This window comes from Perna viridis, chromosome 5, assembly GCF_037379345.1.
Source record: "Perna viridis isolate PV_CMFRI_1.1 ecotype Kerala chromosome 5, ASM3737934v1, whole genome shotgun sequence".
NCBI lineage: Eukaryota > Metazoa > Mollusca > Bivalvia > Mytilida > Mytilidae > Perna > Perna viridis.
In genome coordinates, this window is record NC_142449.1 from 47519994 (window position 1) to 47536744 (window position 16751).

The window sequence follows — 16751 nt, forward strand, 5'->3', positions numbered from 1 at the left end:
TTAGGCAAAGCAAAAATCATTTAAAACACTGTACAAAGTAGAGATGACAGAATATTTATACTTTATTACGATTTTTTTTAAAAAATACAAATCAATAAAATAAAAGCTACATCTTAAATAATGTGTTGTCTATATACATCAAGTACAGGTCTATGTAATTATCATATAAAAGTGCTCAATTACAGTAGAACATTTAATTTTATTTGTTATAAGAATAGTAGAAAATGTTTATTTCTTTTTAAATTTCACTTCTGTTTCCCTACATTAATCTGTTATATATAAAATAACCAGAGACAACGTCAATAAAAGTTCTTCAGCAAATATTTGGTATTTTACCATAGCATAAGCACTTACTTGGTTCTTGAATAACTCAGCCTTTTTTTGAACAACTTTCATTTTGATATTTTTGGTTTTGGGAGAACTGTAGGTTTTTTATCAATTATAACAGGTACTTTCTTCAGGGTAGGTGGTTTCATTGGTGTTCTTTCTTTTGATTCATTGTTCTTGTTTTTGTTCACTTTTATTTTTTTTTCTCCGTCTTTTTTCCATTTTAGTTGAAATGAATATTTGCATATTGCTTTTCTTCTGAAAAATATATATTTGGTCAAATTCATTCAAATAGAAGGAACATATTTCTGTCTTTCTAACGTTTTAATCAACTTTGAATCTGTGGTCGCATTTAGAATAGATTCAGAACATATTAGTTTTCGCTAATCATAATTGAAATTATTGTCGAATTACGAAATTCAATGCATGGATCAAAACAGTTTACATTCGACTGATGAGCTAATTAGACAATTCATTTAAGTCTGTTTTTTTAACTTCCGAAAAGCATTCAATAAATCTGTGTACAGTAGTAAAGGGTGACCACAGTTATATCAGGCAGCAATTTGAATTAATTTTGTAAACATTGAAAATTAAGCAGTATTGTGTGGGATGGGGTGATTTTGGTGGTTATTATTGTTAAATGCGCAACAACGAGAAATCTGCAAATGTATTCCTAAACCGAAAATTCATTTCTAATTTAATACAGACGTAGAGACTTCAGAACAACATGAAATTTACACCCAAAAATTATTTGACCTACCAAAACTACTTAATAACCACGTCAAATTTCCTCGTGAAAAGTACAAGTATAAGACAATATGTCAAACCTGTTGCAGCTGCTGATGCCTGTGTTGATTCTGACTCCATAGTACCTACAAATATTCCACCTTTTATACAAAAATTTTTAAAAAATCCGAGTAACAATCTTAAGATTTATTAGTTATTTATCTTTTTAAACAAAATTACTAGCTATACTTAGTTTTTTTAATTGCAGTTTTTTAAACTGTAGTTGGTAAAAGGTAAATAACTTTAGGACCTCTTTCGGCTAACTTTACAGAACAAAGTTACTTACAAGAGGTTTATTTCAAAATAAAAATCTGACACTTGCATAATGGCACAAATTAGTACAAAGTAATATATTTACAATATATGCTTTTAGTAAAAGACAAACCTATGTTCACTCTCAGCGCTGCGTAATGCACGTTGTCAGTGTCGCTCCTCCGACACATGTTTAGAGGTGTATAAGGAATAAAAATTTTAATTGTTTTGATATAAATAAAGTGCATCAATCAAACATTGCTGTTACAAAAAAATATACAATGAACAATGGCTATTGAGATGTTATAGCATTATCATTTTATTACCTATGATATGGCTAATATTTACATTCACAACATTGTGGTTTCCTATGTTTCCAAGTAAGGTCACGTGATTTTCATTCCATTGAGGTAATATTAAATGACATAAAGTTAATGTATAGATAGTACAAAAATGATGACAAATTGTTAAGCAACCGAACAGTGTTAGGCATAAAAAAGAGTTCTCACTATTTCTTCAAATGCTTAGACCATAAGCACTAAATTCATTATTTTATTTATATTCAACTTTAAACTAATCTTTTGAACAAAATGATGCAGAAAAACTAAACTAGCAATTTTTCAATTAACGAAACGTTTTACTCTGATCACCCAATTTAAATGAAATACAATTTCAAAACCATAACTGTATTGAAAACTCTAAGTTTAAATAAGTGTAACTGTAAAGATATAAATGTACCTTTCTCCTGAATTGTCCTGTTGGTCGTCCTTTCCTACAAAAGGTTGAATTAGTACGGTAATGTTTGTTTAAAAAATCAAAATTCAAAACGCACATGAAGAGTCATTAAAAGTATAATCAAGGGAACCAAGATTCAAACGAAAATCTAAAGTATGTAATCCAAGGACAAAGACCAGACAGGGAAAACATACACTCACATTAAAGAACATAAAATAACCTAACTAATACACACAAAGAAACAAAAGAAATGAGCAATTCGGGCTTCACTAAAAACTGGGAACATGGACAAGGTGCACCGGTAGGGTAAGCGGCCTCTCCTTTTATAAAAACACGTACCGGGACTTCAACATTTTTATTCTAAATTCTGTAAATCAAATTGTTTTTGTGGATACACTATTTATCCGTTTGAGGCTATATATTCGAATTTGGCTTCAATTTGTATACACAACTAATATTCTGTTTAAAATGTATTTCTTAATAAATGGACTTATTCACGACGATTTATTTTCGATATTTTTTTACTTCCGAAATTAAATCACTCGCAAAAAAAAATGTCAAGGAGTAACATCTCAGCAGTTGCATAAAAATCAAATATATTTGAAGATCTTAATCCAACTGATGAGATGTTACTCCTTGACATAAGTGTACAGATTATATCGAAATTTGCAATACTTATGATTTGCATTTTGTATTCATGGTTATTGTACAGAATGGCAAAATATATCTTCAAATCTATCACAAGTATTAGCTTTTCAAAAAAGCTACTCGTCTCTTAGCGTTAAAATAGAATATATGAATGTCCTTAAATGTTATATTTTTCTTATTTAAAAATTATAAAAGATATAAATTTTTAAATATATACGGTAAATAATTTTCGGTAAAAAATAAAGCTGTGAAGGGCTGTAATGTTTCAAAACATTTTGGATTTTGATGTAATTTTGTAGGTGGGTAGACTTTTCAATGCTTTACATTATGGCTTCTTATATTGATGATCTATCTTGTATAGTTTAAGAGCTGCAGCTCTATCAAACTTTATAAATTTTGATGAAATTTTGCAGGAAGGTAGAGCTTTGAATGTTCTACATTAATGCTTCTTACATTGATTATCTATCTTGATGCTGACAGACTCCCAAAGATATATTCCCACAACTCATTACATCATCCTAAGGTACATAGTTTCTTAGAAATTGACTTTGACATAAAACGTAACCAAAGTCAATCATGCATTATCAAACTTTCTTCTATGTTTACGACAAAACCATTCATGCGCGAAAAGCCCGCGAAAATAAAACGGGAATACACGATAGATAATGTAGTGAACATTAGATAACATTGCTAGTATCAAAACTTTCTTGAAATTATTGTAACATATCAATACCATATTGAATGTATATCGTAACTCTTTTTTTTTAATTTGATCGTTGCCACTATTTACGAAGTTTACCGATTCTTCTGATTTAAGACTGGTTTCCGTTCAGCCAGTATCAGTCTAAAGAAGATGCTAAAATAATGATAATATACCGTAAGCGCATACGGTTCTACGTATTGATTTTAGGGTGTGTTTTGTTGTCAGCCAATTATAAATAATCGGCGCTTCACTTCTGCGTTATTTGAGATTTTTATCCAATGAGATGATGGTTTTCAATTTCTTCGTGCATGTTATCTGCTTTCATTTCTTTATAATCGTCTCAACGGAGACGATTTAATAAGTACTATGGTATCCCCATGCTGAGCCATGGTGCTGACAAATATGCCTTTTTTGTGTGCGAATAATGCATATATTTACAATACCATAACAATTTAATAACAGAAATACTAACCTCTGTAATTTTCATACACATGATTCTCAGGGTCATTTTTCCTTAAGCTGAAAGGATTAAAAATAAAATTAAAACGAAACAACTCGAAGGTTTCACGTAATGAATGGGTATAATCTGACTCCTCGTTGTAATGAACGGATATAATCTCACTCCTATTGGTGAACATGAATCCAGATGCAACTCTGTTATATCAAATTATGATATTTTCATCTGCTTTTGATCTTATAAATTTCATTTTGATTCGTCATTTAAGTTCCGGAATAAGTGCATTTGAGTTTGTTAAGCAGTTAGTAATGGTTATAAAAAGAATTTATGTACTTAGAAAAAAAAGTCGTCCGGCACTTTGTGGTTGTTGACTTTATAAAACATACTAAAATCTATACGTTTTTTTTTTCAGTTCGTACTTAAAACCCACATAAGGTAAGCATACACTCAATTCACACAGCGAGCTGTCTTAGTTTTAATATTGAATGTGTCACTAACTTTGAAATTTACATATCAGCATACGATAAATAAAAGAAAAAAAACCGTATATGGTATTAAAAACAGTAAAGTTCATGAGGGAAAAGGATTTATTCTGCTACTTTACTGTTACACAGAAATGTTTTCCAATGTAAAATAAAAATTACCATGGTATCAAGATTAGTGGCCATGATTATAAACAAAACGAACAGAAATTGTCTTCTCTTTCCAAACCTTTCCAAATACTGTATCCTGAAATTATAGGTTATATAGTTCTTTTGCAAGATCCACCAGGTATCATCAAACTGTGTTCTAAACGGAATACCGTCACTAGTTACTTCCAAATAAATCAACGTTAGGATATATATATATCTCGGACTTTCTTTACTTTGTTTGGAAAAAAAATCATTTAATTATTATAAAATTATTATAAAAAGTCTTGTTCAATTATTGCTGTATGATCAGATTTGTTATTAAAATATTCCATCTTGGTATCAAAATATTGAACATGAACTTACTTTTTAAAACCAGTACAACACTGAAGGTAATTAAGATCGAACACGCAATCACAATCATGAAGACTCCGCCTACTAATTCGCCCCTGATAGAGGAAGTGTTTGGTGAAGGTGCTGTAAAATACAACGTAGCAAATATTAATGTAAGACAGCTCTCCGGGACGAACCCAGAGATGTTGGGTAGGGGGTCCGGATTTTATTTGCTCAATTTTTTTTTTTCAAAGTTTTGCTCAAAAGGCTCTACATTTCTCCTAGGAAGGAGAGGTTCATATCCCCGGAACACTATAGATCCGCCACTGGTCGTACTTATAAAGAGTAATAATATAAGATATCTGAAAGCCTACATTTTTGAAAACAATAGTTTTTGGTATTTCGCTATTTAGCGTAGATGCAGGCAAAATCATTTTCCGCATTAATAAAACACCTTTTTGGACGATTACATTAACTGAAAAGCTATATATAAAGATATTGAAACGCAGTTTGTATTAAATCAAATGACATGTTGAAGATTTTCATTTAAAGTCTTAAATAATAATCATAAATTACATTGATTGAATTTAAAATTAACATTGCTTTCTACACTTTTGTCGAAAAGTGACACATGTCATACACGTAAGAAATAGATACATGTACCTTTCAATCTCAATTATAAAATATTTGAACCTCAATATAATGGATGGAGAATCTGAAATCAAAACCAACAACACAATAATGTTGTAGCAGTAACATTTTAAACAATAAACAACAAATGTCAGTATTTCCTGGGTCCATTTGTTTCCTGTCCTACGTTAATGGACAGGAATTGAACTTACCAAGAGTTAAACAACTGACTGTGTTTGACCATGATGTACCAATATTATTTTTAAACATAATCTGGACTTTATACATTGTAGAAGGTATCAATTCGTTCACAAAAAGGATGAATATAGACTGATGGTTCTTATCCCTGACGTATGGCTTGCTGTTTTTCACATCAGTCCCGCTTTGCCAAAATGACAAAATAAAAGTTTGCTCCGGTTTAAAACTTAGGTCTGGAAGCCATGTAATAGATGCTGACTCTGGTCCTGTACAAATCACACTAATGTTGGTAACTTTAGTTGGAGGTGCTGGAATCAGAAAGAAGAAGTCGGTACATACTATAGTATATATTTATAGAAAATGTAATGATGAAACACAATGTTTTATAAGCAGAAAACAAATGTTATCCTTAAAAATAAAAGTTGGATAAATATATTTAAACGACCACATGGTATGCAAATGAATACTTTATTAGAAAGTTTAAAGGTCAAAAACGGATTTTTAAAGGCGTTCCTAATTTATTAAGTTAAAGTTTTGAATTTAAGTTTTTTTCCTCGTTTGAAGATCTTTTTCTAGATTAATTACCTAGTAATTCACGTTCTTTTTCCTTTTAAAAAAAATTAAAAAATACATACATCTTTTTATCATTAAGTCCTTCTTTTCATTTAGCAATACTTATATCTTTGTATTATCATATCATACCTTGGACTTCGATTTCAACAGGTGTCGAAAATTTTGTTCCATAATTATTTCGTGCCATGCAGTAATAGAATCCTGCATTTTGTCTAGAAATTTAGGCAAACTTCAACAATAAACTACTGGAGACCTCTTTAGCCCCGCTCTGCCATGTATAACTACATGTTGTTCTACATTTAGCACTACATGTCAGACTAAATATCCCACCTTCTTTCACTGTTTTATTTCTGCCTGAGGGATAAACCACTACTGTTTCTGACCCATCTTGATGGTAACAAAAATAGATTAACTTGAAATATTAGCTCAAAAGATTACATAAACAGCCTTTATCTGGATAATTGTGAGGTGCATTACCAGGAACTTTCCTATTTGACTACAAGGTAAGTGGTTTCTACAATTAAAGTCTGGCTAGACATTCTTTTTATTAAAAGGGATATTTCATAGACAAAGATATGATGAAGCTTCTAAGACTTTTTTTAAAACAAAACAAATATATACTATAAAAGTGATGTTCGTTTCACATCGAAGCATTACTTGCAGTTTTTATCAGATACAATAGTTGTAAGGTATTACTAAGAACCATTCAAAATCAAAAATGAAATCTGGAACATGCCTGTCAAAAACCCACAGATCTGACAACATTCTTTTTACTGAAAATACTGCCCTTTATGAAATTACCATTATTTGATTATTTGTTATTAAAGTTTACAATGTAATGTCTATGTCGGGAGAGATAAGACTTATTTTATCATCTACCGGAAGTGGATATCTTTAATAATGATTTTTTTTCCAATCATAACACACTTCAATATTGTAAACGACTTTGCTCTTGTATCCTTGCTATGGCTTTGCATTTTCAAAACACTTTTTACCCTGAGTTTTAGTCTATTATTATTAAATAAAAAGTTTTATAAATATGTCCTATATTCAAATATTCCCATGCATGTTCCGCTAAAATAAATGTTAATATTTTTTAAAAAAATTGTAAACTCGTTTAATCTATTACAATGTATTTGGAAACTTCGTGCTATCGTGTTCAGTTTCTAGAGGATTACAGGATTTCTCCAATCGAAATAGTTAAATTCTTTATTTTAACCCATGAGCTTCAGCAAGTGGGTTAAATCTTAAGTTTTATGGTCGCCTACATGAACTCGTAGATCGTTATTGTGTATCCATCTGCAACATGAAAACTGATTTGTTCATCGTCATAGTTTTCCGTTCCTCTTTCGTCTACCCCGGACTTTTTATGAGCAACTCGATGGGTTGTTCTAGAAAAGCAGAGGAGGCTTATCCTACCGATGCACCTGGTCCATTCTCCCAGTTTTTAGTGGAGTCCGAGTTGCTCATTTGCTTTTGTTACTTTGTATGTATTATTTTAGTTACTTAATGTTCTTTGTTGTGTATGTCTGTCTTCCATGTTTGGTCTTTGTCCCTGGATTACTTTCTTTTGATTTCCGCTAGAAATTTGGTTCCCTTGATTACTCTTTAACTATTGAGAGTGGACAAATCTTGTTATCCCTAGGAGGATAGAGGAAAATCTGTTTCTCCCATGAAATCTGTAAATTGAAGAAAATTCGGATTAAAAAGGTCACTTGCATTTTCAATCACCGGCTTAGAAAGGAAGAAATAAATTTTCATTCATTTTAAATCTCCAAGCGAACTTTTGGCCCTATGCTAATTTTTCATAATTTATTGCTTTGTGATATTTAGTTCAAGATCAAATTCGTAAATTTAAAGAAGAAACAATTAATAATAATTTGGTCATTTTCGGATCTTTGTCTACTATATTAAAGTTATGAACTACGCTTACAATATGAATGTCAATAGGGTTTGGTACATGTTGCAGAATGGTATTATTGTTGCAAGATTATTCCTGGATTATATTTATTTGCAAAATGGTGGGTGTCGCTGCCGGAGGAGGACATGCCCATCCTTCCGGAGCACCTGATGTCACTCCCATTTTTTTGGGAGTTCATATTGCTGGTGCTTTAGTTTTTGAGTGACATCTTGTTTCAATCATTTTCAGTTTTTATGTGTAATATTTTTTTTATTCGTTTCGCTCCACTGTGTATGTATATCGACTCGACTTCATGTGTTCACGTTAAGGACATGGATTTGGATTTTGAATCATCACACTCACTGCTGACGCTTCGGTATTTTTTGCCGATATTCTGGATAGGTTTGGACATTTCCCTTCACTGTACAATAAGAGTAATCAAGGGAACCAGAGTTATTAGGAAGTTGAGGTTTTCGACAGACTGATCTACATCTGTATTGTTCAGTTGTAGTGCACTTCAATAAATTTAAAAATGATTTTATAAAAATGTCGAAGAAAGTCTTTATTTCTTTATTCTGATAGTATTTAGACTTTCAAAAGGGGTGGGTTATTTTATAACATGTTTCCCCCATGCCTATATCTTAAAAAAGACACTGACATTTAAATACTTACAGTTAACAACCACATTAATGTTTTTTATAGCTAATCCTTCACTGCTTTGCACTGAAAATGTCCATGATGGTTGATCTCGGACAGTGAATTTATGTTTAGGGTTCCAGTTGAGTGTATTGACTTATCCGGATATTCCCATTTATACTGGCAGGAAGGTTTGCAATCAGCCGTACAGATAATTAAACCTAGTGAGTTTCCTTTTGCGCTAACATAGGTTTGTGATGAAGGCGATAAAGAAACATCTAATGGTGAGTCTTGAAAGCAGAAATTTTTATACATTTAACTCTCATGTCTTCCCTCACATCTTGTGGTACCCTCGACTGTATTTAAGTTCATATCTAGACTTAAGAATATATTTCATTTCTACGTTCAAAACATTTTTTTAGTAAATCACCTACTCACTGCCTGTCTTATGGGCTTTTACTTGAAATCATAGCTCATGTCTAATAACACTCAGGCATCCTACTGCTATATGACTCACAATGATCTTTCCGGCCTAACGCGGACGAAATTATTAAGATGTATTTCATAAATTTACTGACAACCAAAAAAAGTCTACACTTATAATTACCTTGTTTATTTTTCTGATGTTTAATTGCCTTAATGATTGCCGAAGAAAATTCAGATAACCAAGACTGGAGATCAGAAATCAAATTAATACATTCCAAGGATAAATTCCAAGTATTTGCTTTTTTAAAATAATCAAGGAAACCAAGAAAAAAGAATTACCAAAAAAAAAAACATTAAAAAGAAACAAAAGTGAATGAGAAACCCAGATTCAATTAAAAACTGGGAGTATGGCCCAGATACACCGGTAGGGTTAGCATCCTCTGTTTTTCCTAAAAATATCCGACGAGTTGTTGCTAATAAAAGTTAAGTCCAGGGAAGACGAAAGAGGAAAGGAAAACTATGACACGATGAACCAATCGGTTCTCATGGTGTAGATGGATACACCGTAATGATCCACGAGTTCATGATGACGGCCATAAAACTTCTGTAGTGATGAGTTAAATGTTGTAAGAACTTAACCCATTTTTAGAAACCTTAAGAAAGGTGACAAAACAAAATTAGGAGTCATCGCGTTTTTCATGTAGATTAGTCATTTTTTTCCCAATGATCTCTTAGTGTATGCCAATGAGACGGGCTTCATATTCTCTGTAGTGTTAAGTTCTTTTAAGATTTATTATATAGCGAGAATAGGTATGGCGAATGTGTCAAAGAGACAACACCACACTGGGATATAAATGTAAGCCCAAGGCCACCCATTGGTCTTAAATGAACGACGAGGAAATATTTACACCTCAGAGCAGGCTACAGCTGGCTCTAGAACATCATAATACACCGGTACGGCGAAAGTGTTACCCCTATATTTCCAGTAACATAAAAATAAACTCAATGTGAGAACGAAACAAGACATACAGAAGCAAAAATTCCTAACTTGGGACTAGCGCAGAGATGCCGCGGGGTAAATGTTCTTTGGCGTGATCATAACCCTTCCCCTCTAAAAATCAGTTCAAAATTGCCCGAGTCCCTTGTTACAACGGAAATAAAGAAAGAATATATATTACACAAATGTACAAACTAAGGACTACTAGTATTTAACTAGCATGCTAGCTCCAGACAGTTTAAACCTACAAAAGTTATGTCCCCTTCGTGTGTAAATATAACTTAACTTCCTAATAAAGTTCGAAAACAGCATTGACAAATTAAAAACAAAACAAACAAAACAAGTAATAATAGCAATAACAATGAAAATAATAAACTGAGATGAAACAATAGCCCTGTCTAAACAAACCTCACTACAATTATAGACGGCCATTTTGATTTACCTGAACTAATAATTCACATTCCAAAACGTATATCAAGTAACTCGCCAAGAAACTTTTCTTTTTTAATAATCCATGGTATTCTCTTTTTTCTTTAAATATTTGGAAATGATATTGCATTCTTCCAATAGGGTGATATCTATTTCATAGAAATATAGAAATAGAAATACGTAATTAGAAATGTTCGATTTAATATCAACTGTGACTTTTTTTATCAAAATGATCGGACTTTTAGTTTAATATTGTTTTACAATGGCTTTCCTTTTGACTATTCCTTTTTTACTATTGCAGTTTAGCAGTTTTGTTATTTTAAATTTGTCATTACCTATATGTAAGTTTAAAACATTAGGAAAACAGTGCTTACAATTAACATTGATTTTTATGAAGGATGACGACTTCATGCCTCGAGTATTTTCTGCTCTGCATTGGTACCTGCCATCACTGGATTTTAAAATACGTCTTAATCGTAAAATACCACCGATTGAGAACCAGTTTCCGAGACCAATAATAAGCAAACAAATTTACCTTCCTATCAACTCATAGGTATTTCAACAGATCTTGAATATCTTTGACAATTAACCAGTTCACTACCCAAGGAAGTTCATCATATTATTTTCATTCAATCATGGCAGGACAAATTCTATTTATTCAAGTAAACTACGTAACTTGTCGTAATATTTCTCTCTGATTGCAAGCTATTTTTCTAAAATCACGTGATAATTTTATGTATGTGATACCAATGGCATATCTTCATACTCGAAGTTTTTTGTTTACTGTAAACGGATAACAATATTTAATTTTTAACAATTACTTTATCCAGAATAAACTGATTGTTTCATCGTCATCATAGATAGAAATTGTGATTGATCTAACTCGATATTTGGCCCTTACTCCATTTGATGATTTTCTCAAGGAAGTGGTTTTTTTTTACATTTTTCGTTAATGGGAGTCGGGAATAGGGCATTGTTGGTTAAGTGTATGTACAATAATACCAAATAATAAAAAAATGTTATCTCCACTTGCCTTGAGTAAATCTCTCTCTTTTGTACAAAAAGGGAAACATTATCATTCATTTGAAGAGTTTCTTTCTTAAAACAAGTATACATTTGGACTAATAGGCATACTAAAATTGCAGGGGTAAAATAAACTGGGTTTTATTGAAGTAATTTCCTGTCTAAAAATTACGCAAAATTGTGTAAACGCATCACATACTATCAATTGTCTGGTTTGAATACAGAATATTAGTTAAACAAATGACACTACTTACACTGTACATCCAAAGAAAATCCTCAGATATTAACCCATCTAAGACCTTACATGTAAAAGTCCCATCATGACTTTTCTCTATCGTAGAAAGAGATAGTACGTAGCTTGTGTCAGTTGTTCCGTCAGGAAAGATCCACTTAAAAGTGCATGTTGTGCTGCATTCTGCTAAGCATGTTATTGCTCTTAACGAATAACCTACAAACTGTTGAGGATGGCTATTCATTCCAAGGCCAATCTGAACGAATAAAAAATGAACTGATTCAACACAAAGACCGAAGTTGTGTTTAAAATCTTGAAATCATTTGACAGATACATTTATATAAAGGAACTTGACCAAATTATTATATGGATATAAGTAAGAGGCATACTTAGAGTTAATTTCTAGATTTGATATTACTTGTAACGTGATATTGGCAGAACTTACCGAAGAACCAAAATAATTATAAGGACATGTAAAAAATGTGACAACAGGAATCACAATGACCCACATGAACAATAAAGAAAACACAGTAAACTTCCATAACGTACAACCATTGGAGATAAAAGTAATCAAGGGAAACAAGTTTCTAGAGAAAATCGTAAGAATTTAATCCAGTGGCAAACACCAGATATGGAAAATAGACACACACACACAGCAAAGAACAATTAAAAATAAACAAAATAATACATACAAAGTAACAAAAGTGAATAAGCAAATTGGGCTCCAGCGGTAGTGTAGCGTCCTCTGTTTTTTCTAGAAACACTCGCCGATATGCTCATAAAAAGTCAAGTCCAGGGTAGGCGAAGGAGGATAAGAAAATTATGACACGTTAAACAAATCAGTTTAGATTTAACGCAATTTACGTAAGGGATATTTTTGTCTATTTTATTTAATCTTTTCTCTTGTTAATACAAAGATACCATAGGTAATATCATGAGTATTGCAAATTTCTGTAAAACACCTATGATATAACAATTCTAGTCTGACTATTGGACTCTACCACACTTATGGACCTTTTGTCTACCAGCAGTGACATTGATCTTGTGGTTTCTTAATAGAGGGTCTGCAGTCTAACCACGACACTTGTTACTCCCGTAGTGGTATTAATTAAATGTGGATCCTAAAAAATTCGAAAGATCTTTTGGAGACAATCAGTTCAAGGCTATTACCTGAATATAATAGCATTAAAATCTATGATTTTTCAACACTGTATACTTCTATTTCTCATACTCAGTTAAAATCCCGACATTAAAACATTATACATCGTTGTTTTTCCAAAAAAGATGGTACACCTAGATACAAATATATACTTCTTGGTAGAGATTCCTCATACTTTGTAAGAAATAATTTCAAATCATCTTCTAAATATACAGAGGATGATGTTTACAAAATGCTGGAATTTTTAATCGACAACATATTTGTCCAGTGTGGTGGACGTGTTTTTAACAAACTGCCGGCATTCCAATGGGAACGAATTGTGATCCTTTACTTGCTGACCTATTCTTCACTCTTATGAGGCTGATTTTATAACTGATCTGATCATAAAGAAAGAATATCGTTTGGCTAGATCCTTCAATCTCAGTTTCCGCCATATAAATGACGTATTATCTTTAAACAATCCTAATTTCGGGGATTTGATATATCGAATCTACCCAAAAGAACTTGAGATAAAGGATACTACAGACACTGTGAAGTCAGCCTCATATCTTGTCATACAATTAGAAATCGATGGTAAAGAAAAACTATTGACCAAACTTTACGACAAACGTGATGACTGCATTCAGAATTGTCAACTCTCCTTTCATCTGTGGCAACATCCCTTCGGCACCTGCGTATGGACTGTTCATATCACAAATCATACGTTATACCAGATCTTGCCGAAACTATGCAGAGTTTTTGTATCGTGCTAGAACTCTAACACGATTGAAGTCATCACTACAGAAGTTTTATGGTCGTCATCATGAACTCGTGGATCGTTATGTTGTATCCATCTGCACCGTGAAAACTGACTTATTCAACGGGCCATAGTTTTCCTTTCCTCGTTTGTCTACCCCGGACTTGATTTTCTATGAGCAACTCGGCGGGTGTTTCTAGAAAAGCAGAGGACGCTTACCCTACCGGTGCACCTGGTCCATGTTTTCAGTTTTTAGTGGAGTCTGAGTTTGCTTTTGTTACTTTGTATGTATTATTTTAGTTACTGTTTTTGTTGTGTATGTCTGTTTTCCATGTCGGGTCTTTGTCCCTGAATTACATTCTGTTGATTACTGGTATAACCTTGGTTCCCTTGATTACTCTTAATAGAAAATACCAATAAAATAAAATTGCAAATTCTGGTAAGGTTTACACATGTTCCAAGAAGTAACCCCATGAGCTTCTGGAGCAGAGTGATTGCGCAGTGGAAGCGATTTCACGATTGTTTGTTCAACCATGCAATTGGGAAGCTAGACGACGAGCACTATAACTTTTGTCTACGACCATGATTTCGATTAAAAACGATCTTTCTAATCCTACGTTTATTTACATAATATATACATTCACATATTTGAATACAATGTTTACCGATCGAACTCTGATTTCTAACTGACCATAATTATCTGCCGAATCTGAACAAATAAACCCCATTAACCTAAATGTAACGGAAAACTCCCCAAATTACCAATTTGAACTTTTACTCTCTCATTGTCTGTCTGATACAGATCATTAAATATGTTAAACAGCTGACCGCTATCAAAATAATTAATTAGTTCCAAGTACTGGATGACCAGACAAATAACGACTATCTTATCTTAACTAGATCAAGGTTACAATTCGATTTCTATGTAATTGTCAATGAAAATTAAAAGTGAAAAGAAATAAAGCTAAAAAAAAAACGTTATCTAAAAACATATGAAAATTGAAGTCAAAAAATATAATTGTCTTCTAAACATTCTCCCCTTCTTAATTGAGCATAGCCAATCAACAAAAAACATAAAAAAAAAAAAACGAAATAAATGAAAATATTCGATAGTCTATAATTCATAACTATAGCGATAGTCCATGTAAACGGAGAGAATTAAAGTCACTGCTTCTTGATAGTTATTGCACGTTAAATTTAAGTCAATTAACTTCCAACGGGCACAGTTTGGTAATTGGTCGTACTAAAACAGTTTGTCCAAGTCTAATTTTGGCGACTCGAACATGATTGTCCTTTCCTGAGTACACCTCGATGATTCTGCCTAACGGCCAATGTCCTCGTGGAAGATTGGGATTCATTACAAGCACAATGTCATTGGGTTTCAAGTCCTTTTCAGTTTCAGTCCATTTATGTCTTCTATTTAGTCCTGGTAGCCACTCTTTAATCCATCTTTGCCAGAAATGTCTAACTAATTCCTGGATTCGACGCCATCGTTTACATGGGTTAAAGTCAGTTGTATCAACGGTCTCTGGTGCAAACGCTCCTCCGATTTGTCCATGTAGGAAATGGTTAGGCGTTAACGGTAAGTCATCTCTGGAATCTGCCGACTGGTATGTAAGCGGACGCAAATTAATGACTGCTTCGGTACCGATAAATGCAGTTAACAACTCTTCGTCAGTAATGTCCGCATTTCCTAATATGGAATAAATTGCTTTCTTTGCGGCTTTTATCATCGTTTCATGTACGCCTCCAAAGTGAGGCGCGAGAGGAGGATTGAAATGCCACTTAACACATTTATTCGACGTATTGTCACATATTTTGTCTTTATCCAATAGTGAAACTAGTTCCTGTAATTCCTTGTTTGCACCGATAAAGTTTGTTCCATTGTCCAAAACAGCTTCTTGTGGCATTCCACGTCTACTGGCCATTCTATAAAATGCATTAAGAAAAAAGTCAGTATCTAGCCCAAAAGCAACTTCCAAGTGCACGGCTCTCGATGCCAAGCACGTAAATAAACACAAATATCTCTTTTCACGTCTCTTTCCTCGACCCTGCACTGTTATAAACGGACCACCATAGTCCACTGCGATACGCGCAAATGCATGTAATGGCGTTCTGAAACGAATGTCCGGTAAAGGAGCCATTACTTGCTCTGCTGTTTTCGCCTTTCTCTTACGACACGTATAACACTCATTTTCACACTCACGTATTTTCTCTCTGGCGGATATAATCCAATATTTAGATGACATCATGGATAATGTTTGATTTGTCCCGCACACATGTCTACCTTTGTCGTGGTAGTATTTCACGATTAGTCTTGTCACGCGATTTTTCCTCGGAAGTATTATAGGATACCTAGTGTCATACGGCAAGAAATCTGCATGTTCAAGACGCCCGTCACATCTAAGTAGTCCATATTCATCGATTTTCGGTTTTAAACTTAGAAGTTTACTGCCCGACGGTAACTGTTTTTCTTTCATAATTGAATTATAATCCTCTAGAAATTCACACCTCTGCGCGTCGCGCACGATTTGAGTCTCTGCCTCTTCGATTTCATCTTCACTAAGTCCACCTTTTCTACGCAAGTCACGCGTAAGTCTACAATTTTCAACGAATCTGTTAACCCATGAACAAACACGAACGAGTCTCAACCAGCTCGAATAATGTTCTGGATTTAAACGCCAATCCTTCTCCGATACAGACACAATTTTCATTGTAAATATTTCACTGTCCTTGGCAGTCTCTAATTTAGCACCCGATTTAGCGCTTTTAACTTCTTTTTCGCACGATAGTCCTTTGTTAATACGACATTCAGGCCAGTCACATTCTTGTTTTGATAGAAAGTCTGGACCTTCCCACCATATAATGTCCGATTTCAGCTGAATAACAGTCCTGCCTCTCGATACCAGATCCGCGGGGTTTTCTTTCGTTGGTACGTAGCG

General features: G+C 33.1%; 2 protein-coding genes across 2 annotated transcripts; both read right to left on the reverse strand.

The window, feature by feature from the left end:
• Positions 1 to 1087: 1087 nt before the first annotated feature.
• LOC148617993 (uncharacterized) lies at positions 1088 to 8834 on the reverse strand. The gene is made up of 7 exons (XM_088585710.1): positions 6401 to 8834; positions 5713 to 6006; positions 4904 to 5014; positions 4553 to 4637; positions 3924 to 3970; positions 1499 to 2137; positions 1088 to 1199 (listed from the first exon to the last, which is right to left on the reverse strand). The coding sequence occupies exons 1-4, from the start codon at positions 6456 to 6458 to the stop codon at positions 4579 to 4581; spliced, it is 522 nt and encodes a 173-aa protein (XP_088441836.1). The 5' UTR covers positions 6459 to 8834; the 3' UTR covers positions 1088 to 1199; positions 1499 to 2137; positions 3924 to 3970; positions 4553 to 4578.
• Positions 8835 to 15011: 6177 nt separating this feature from the next.
• Positions 15012 to 16523, reverse strand: LOC148617994 (uncharacterized). Its single transcript, XM_088585160.1, has one exon. It carries the CDS (start codon positions 16521 to 16523, stop codon positions 15012 to 15014), a length of 1512 nt encoding a protein of 503 aa, XP_088441286.1.
• Between the last annotated feature and the right edge of the window lie 228 nt (positions 16524 to 16751).

Bases quoted from the DNA above. Each gene is read 5' to 3' on its own strand.
- LOC148617993 (XM_088585710.1), bottom strand. From the start codon at position 6,458: ATGGCACGAAATAATTATGGAACAAAATTTTCGACACCTGTTGAAATC. The intron at 6,007-6,400 runs GTATGATATGAT...TTCTGATTCCAG, and splicing joins TGTTGAAATCGAAGTCCAAG to CACCTCCAACTAAAGTTACC. The intron at 5,015-5,712 runs GTAAGTTCAATT...TGTATTTTACAG, and splicing joins AGTCAGTTGTTTAACTCTTG to CACCTTCACCAAACACTTCC.
- LOC148617994 (XM_088585160.1), bottom strand. From the start codon at position 16,523: ATGAAAATTGTGTCTGTATCGGAGAAGGATTGGCGTTTAAATCCAGAA.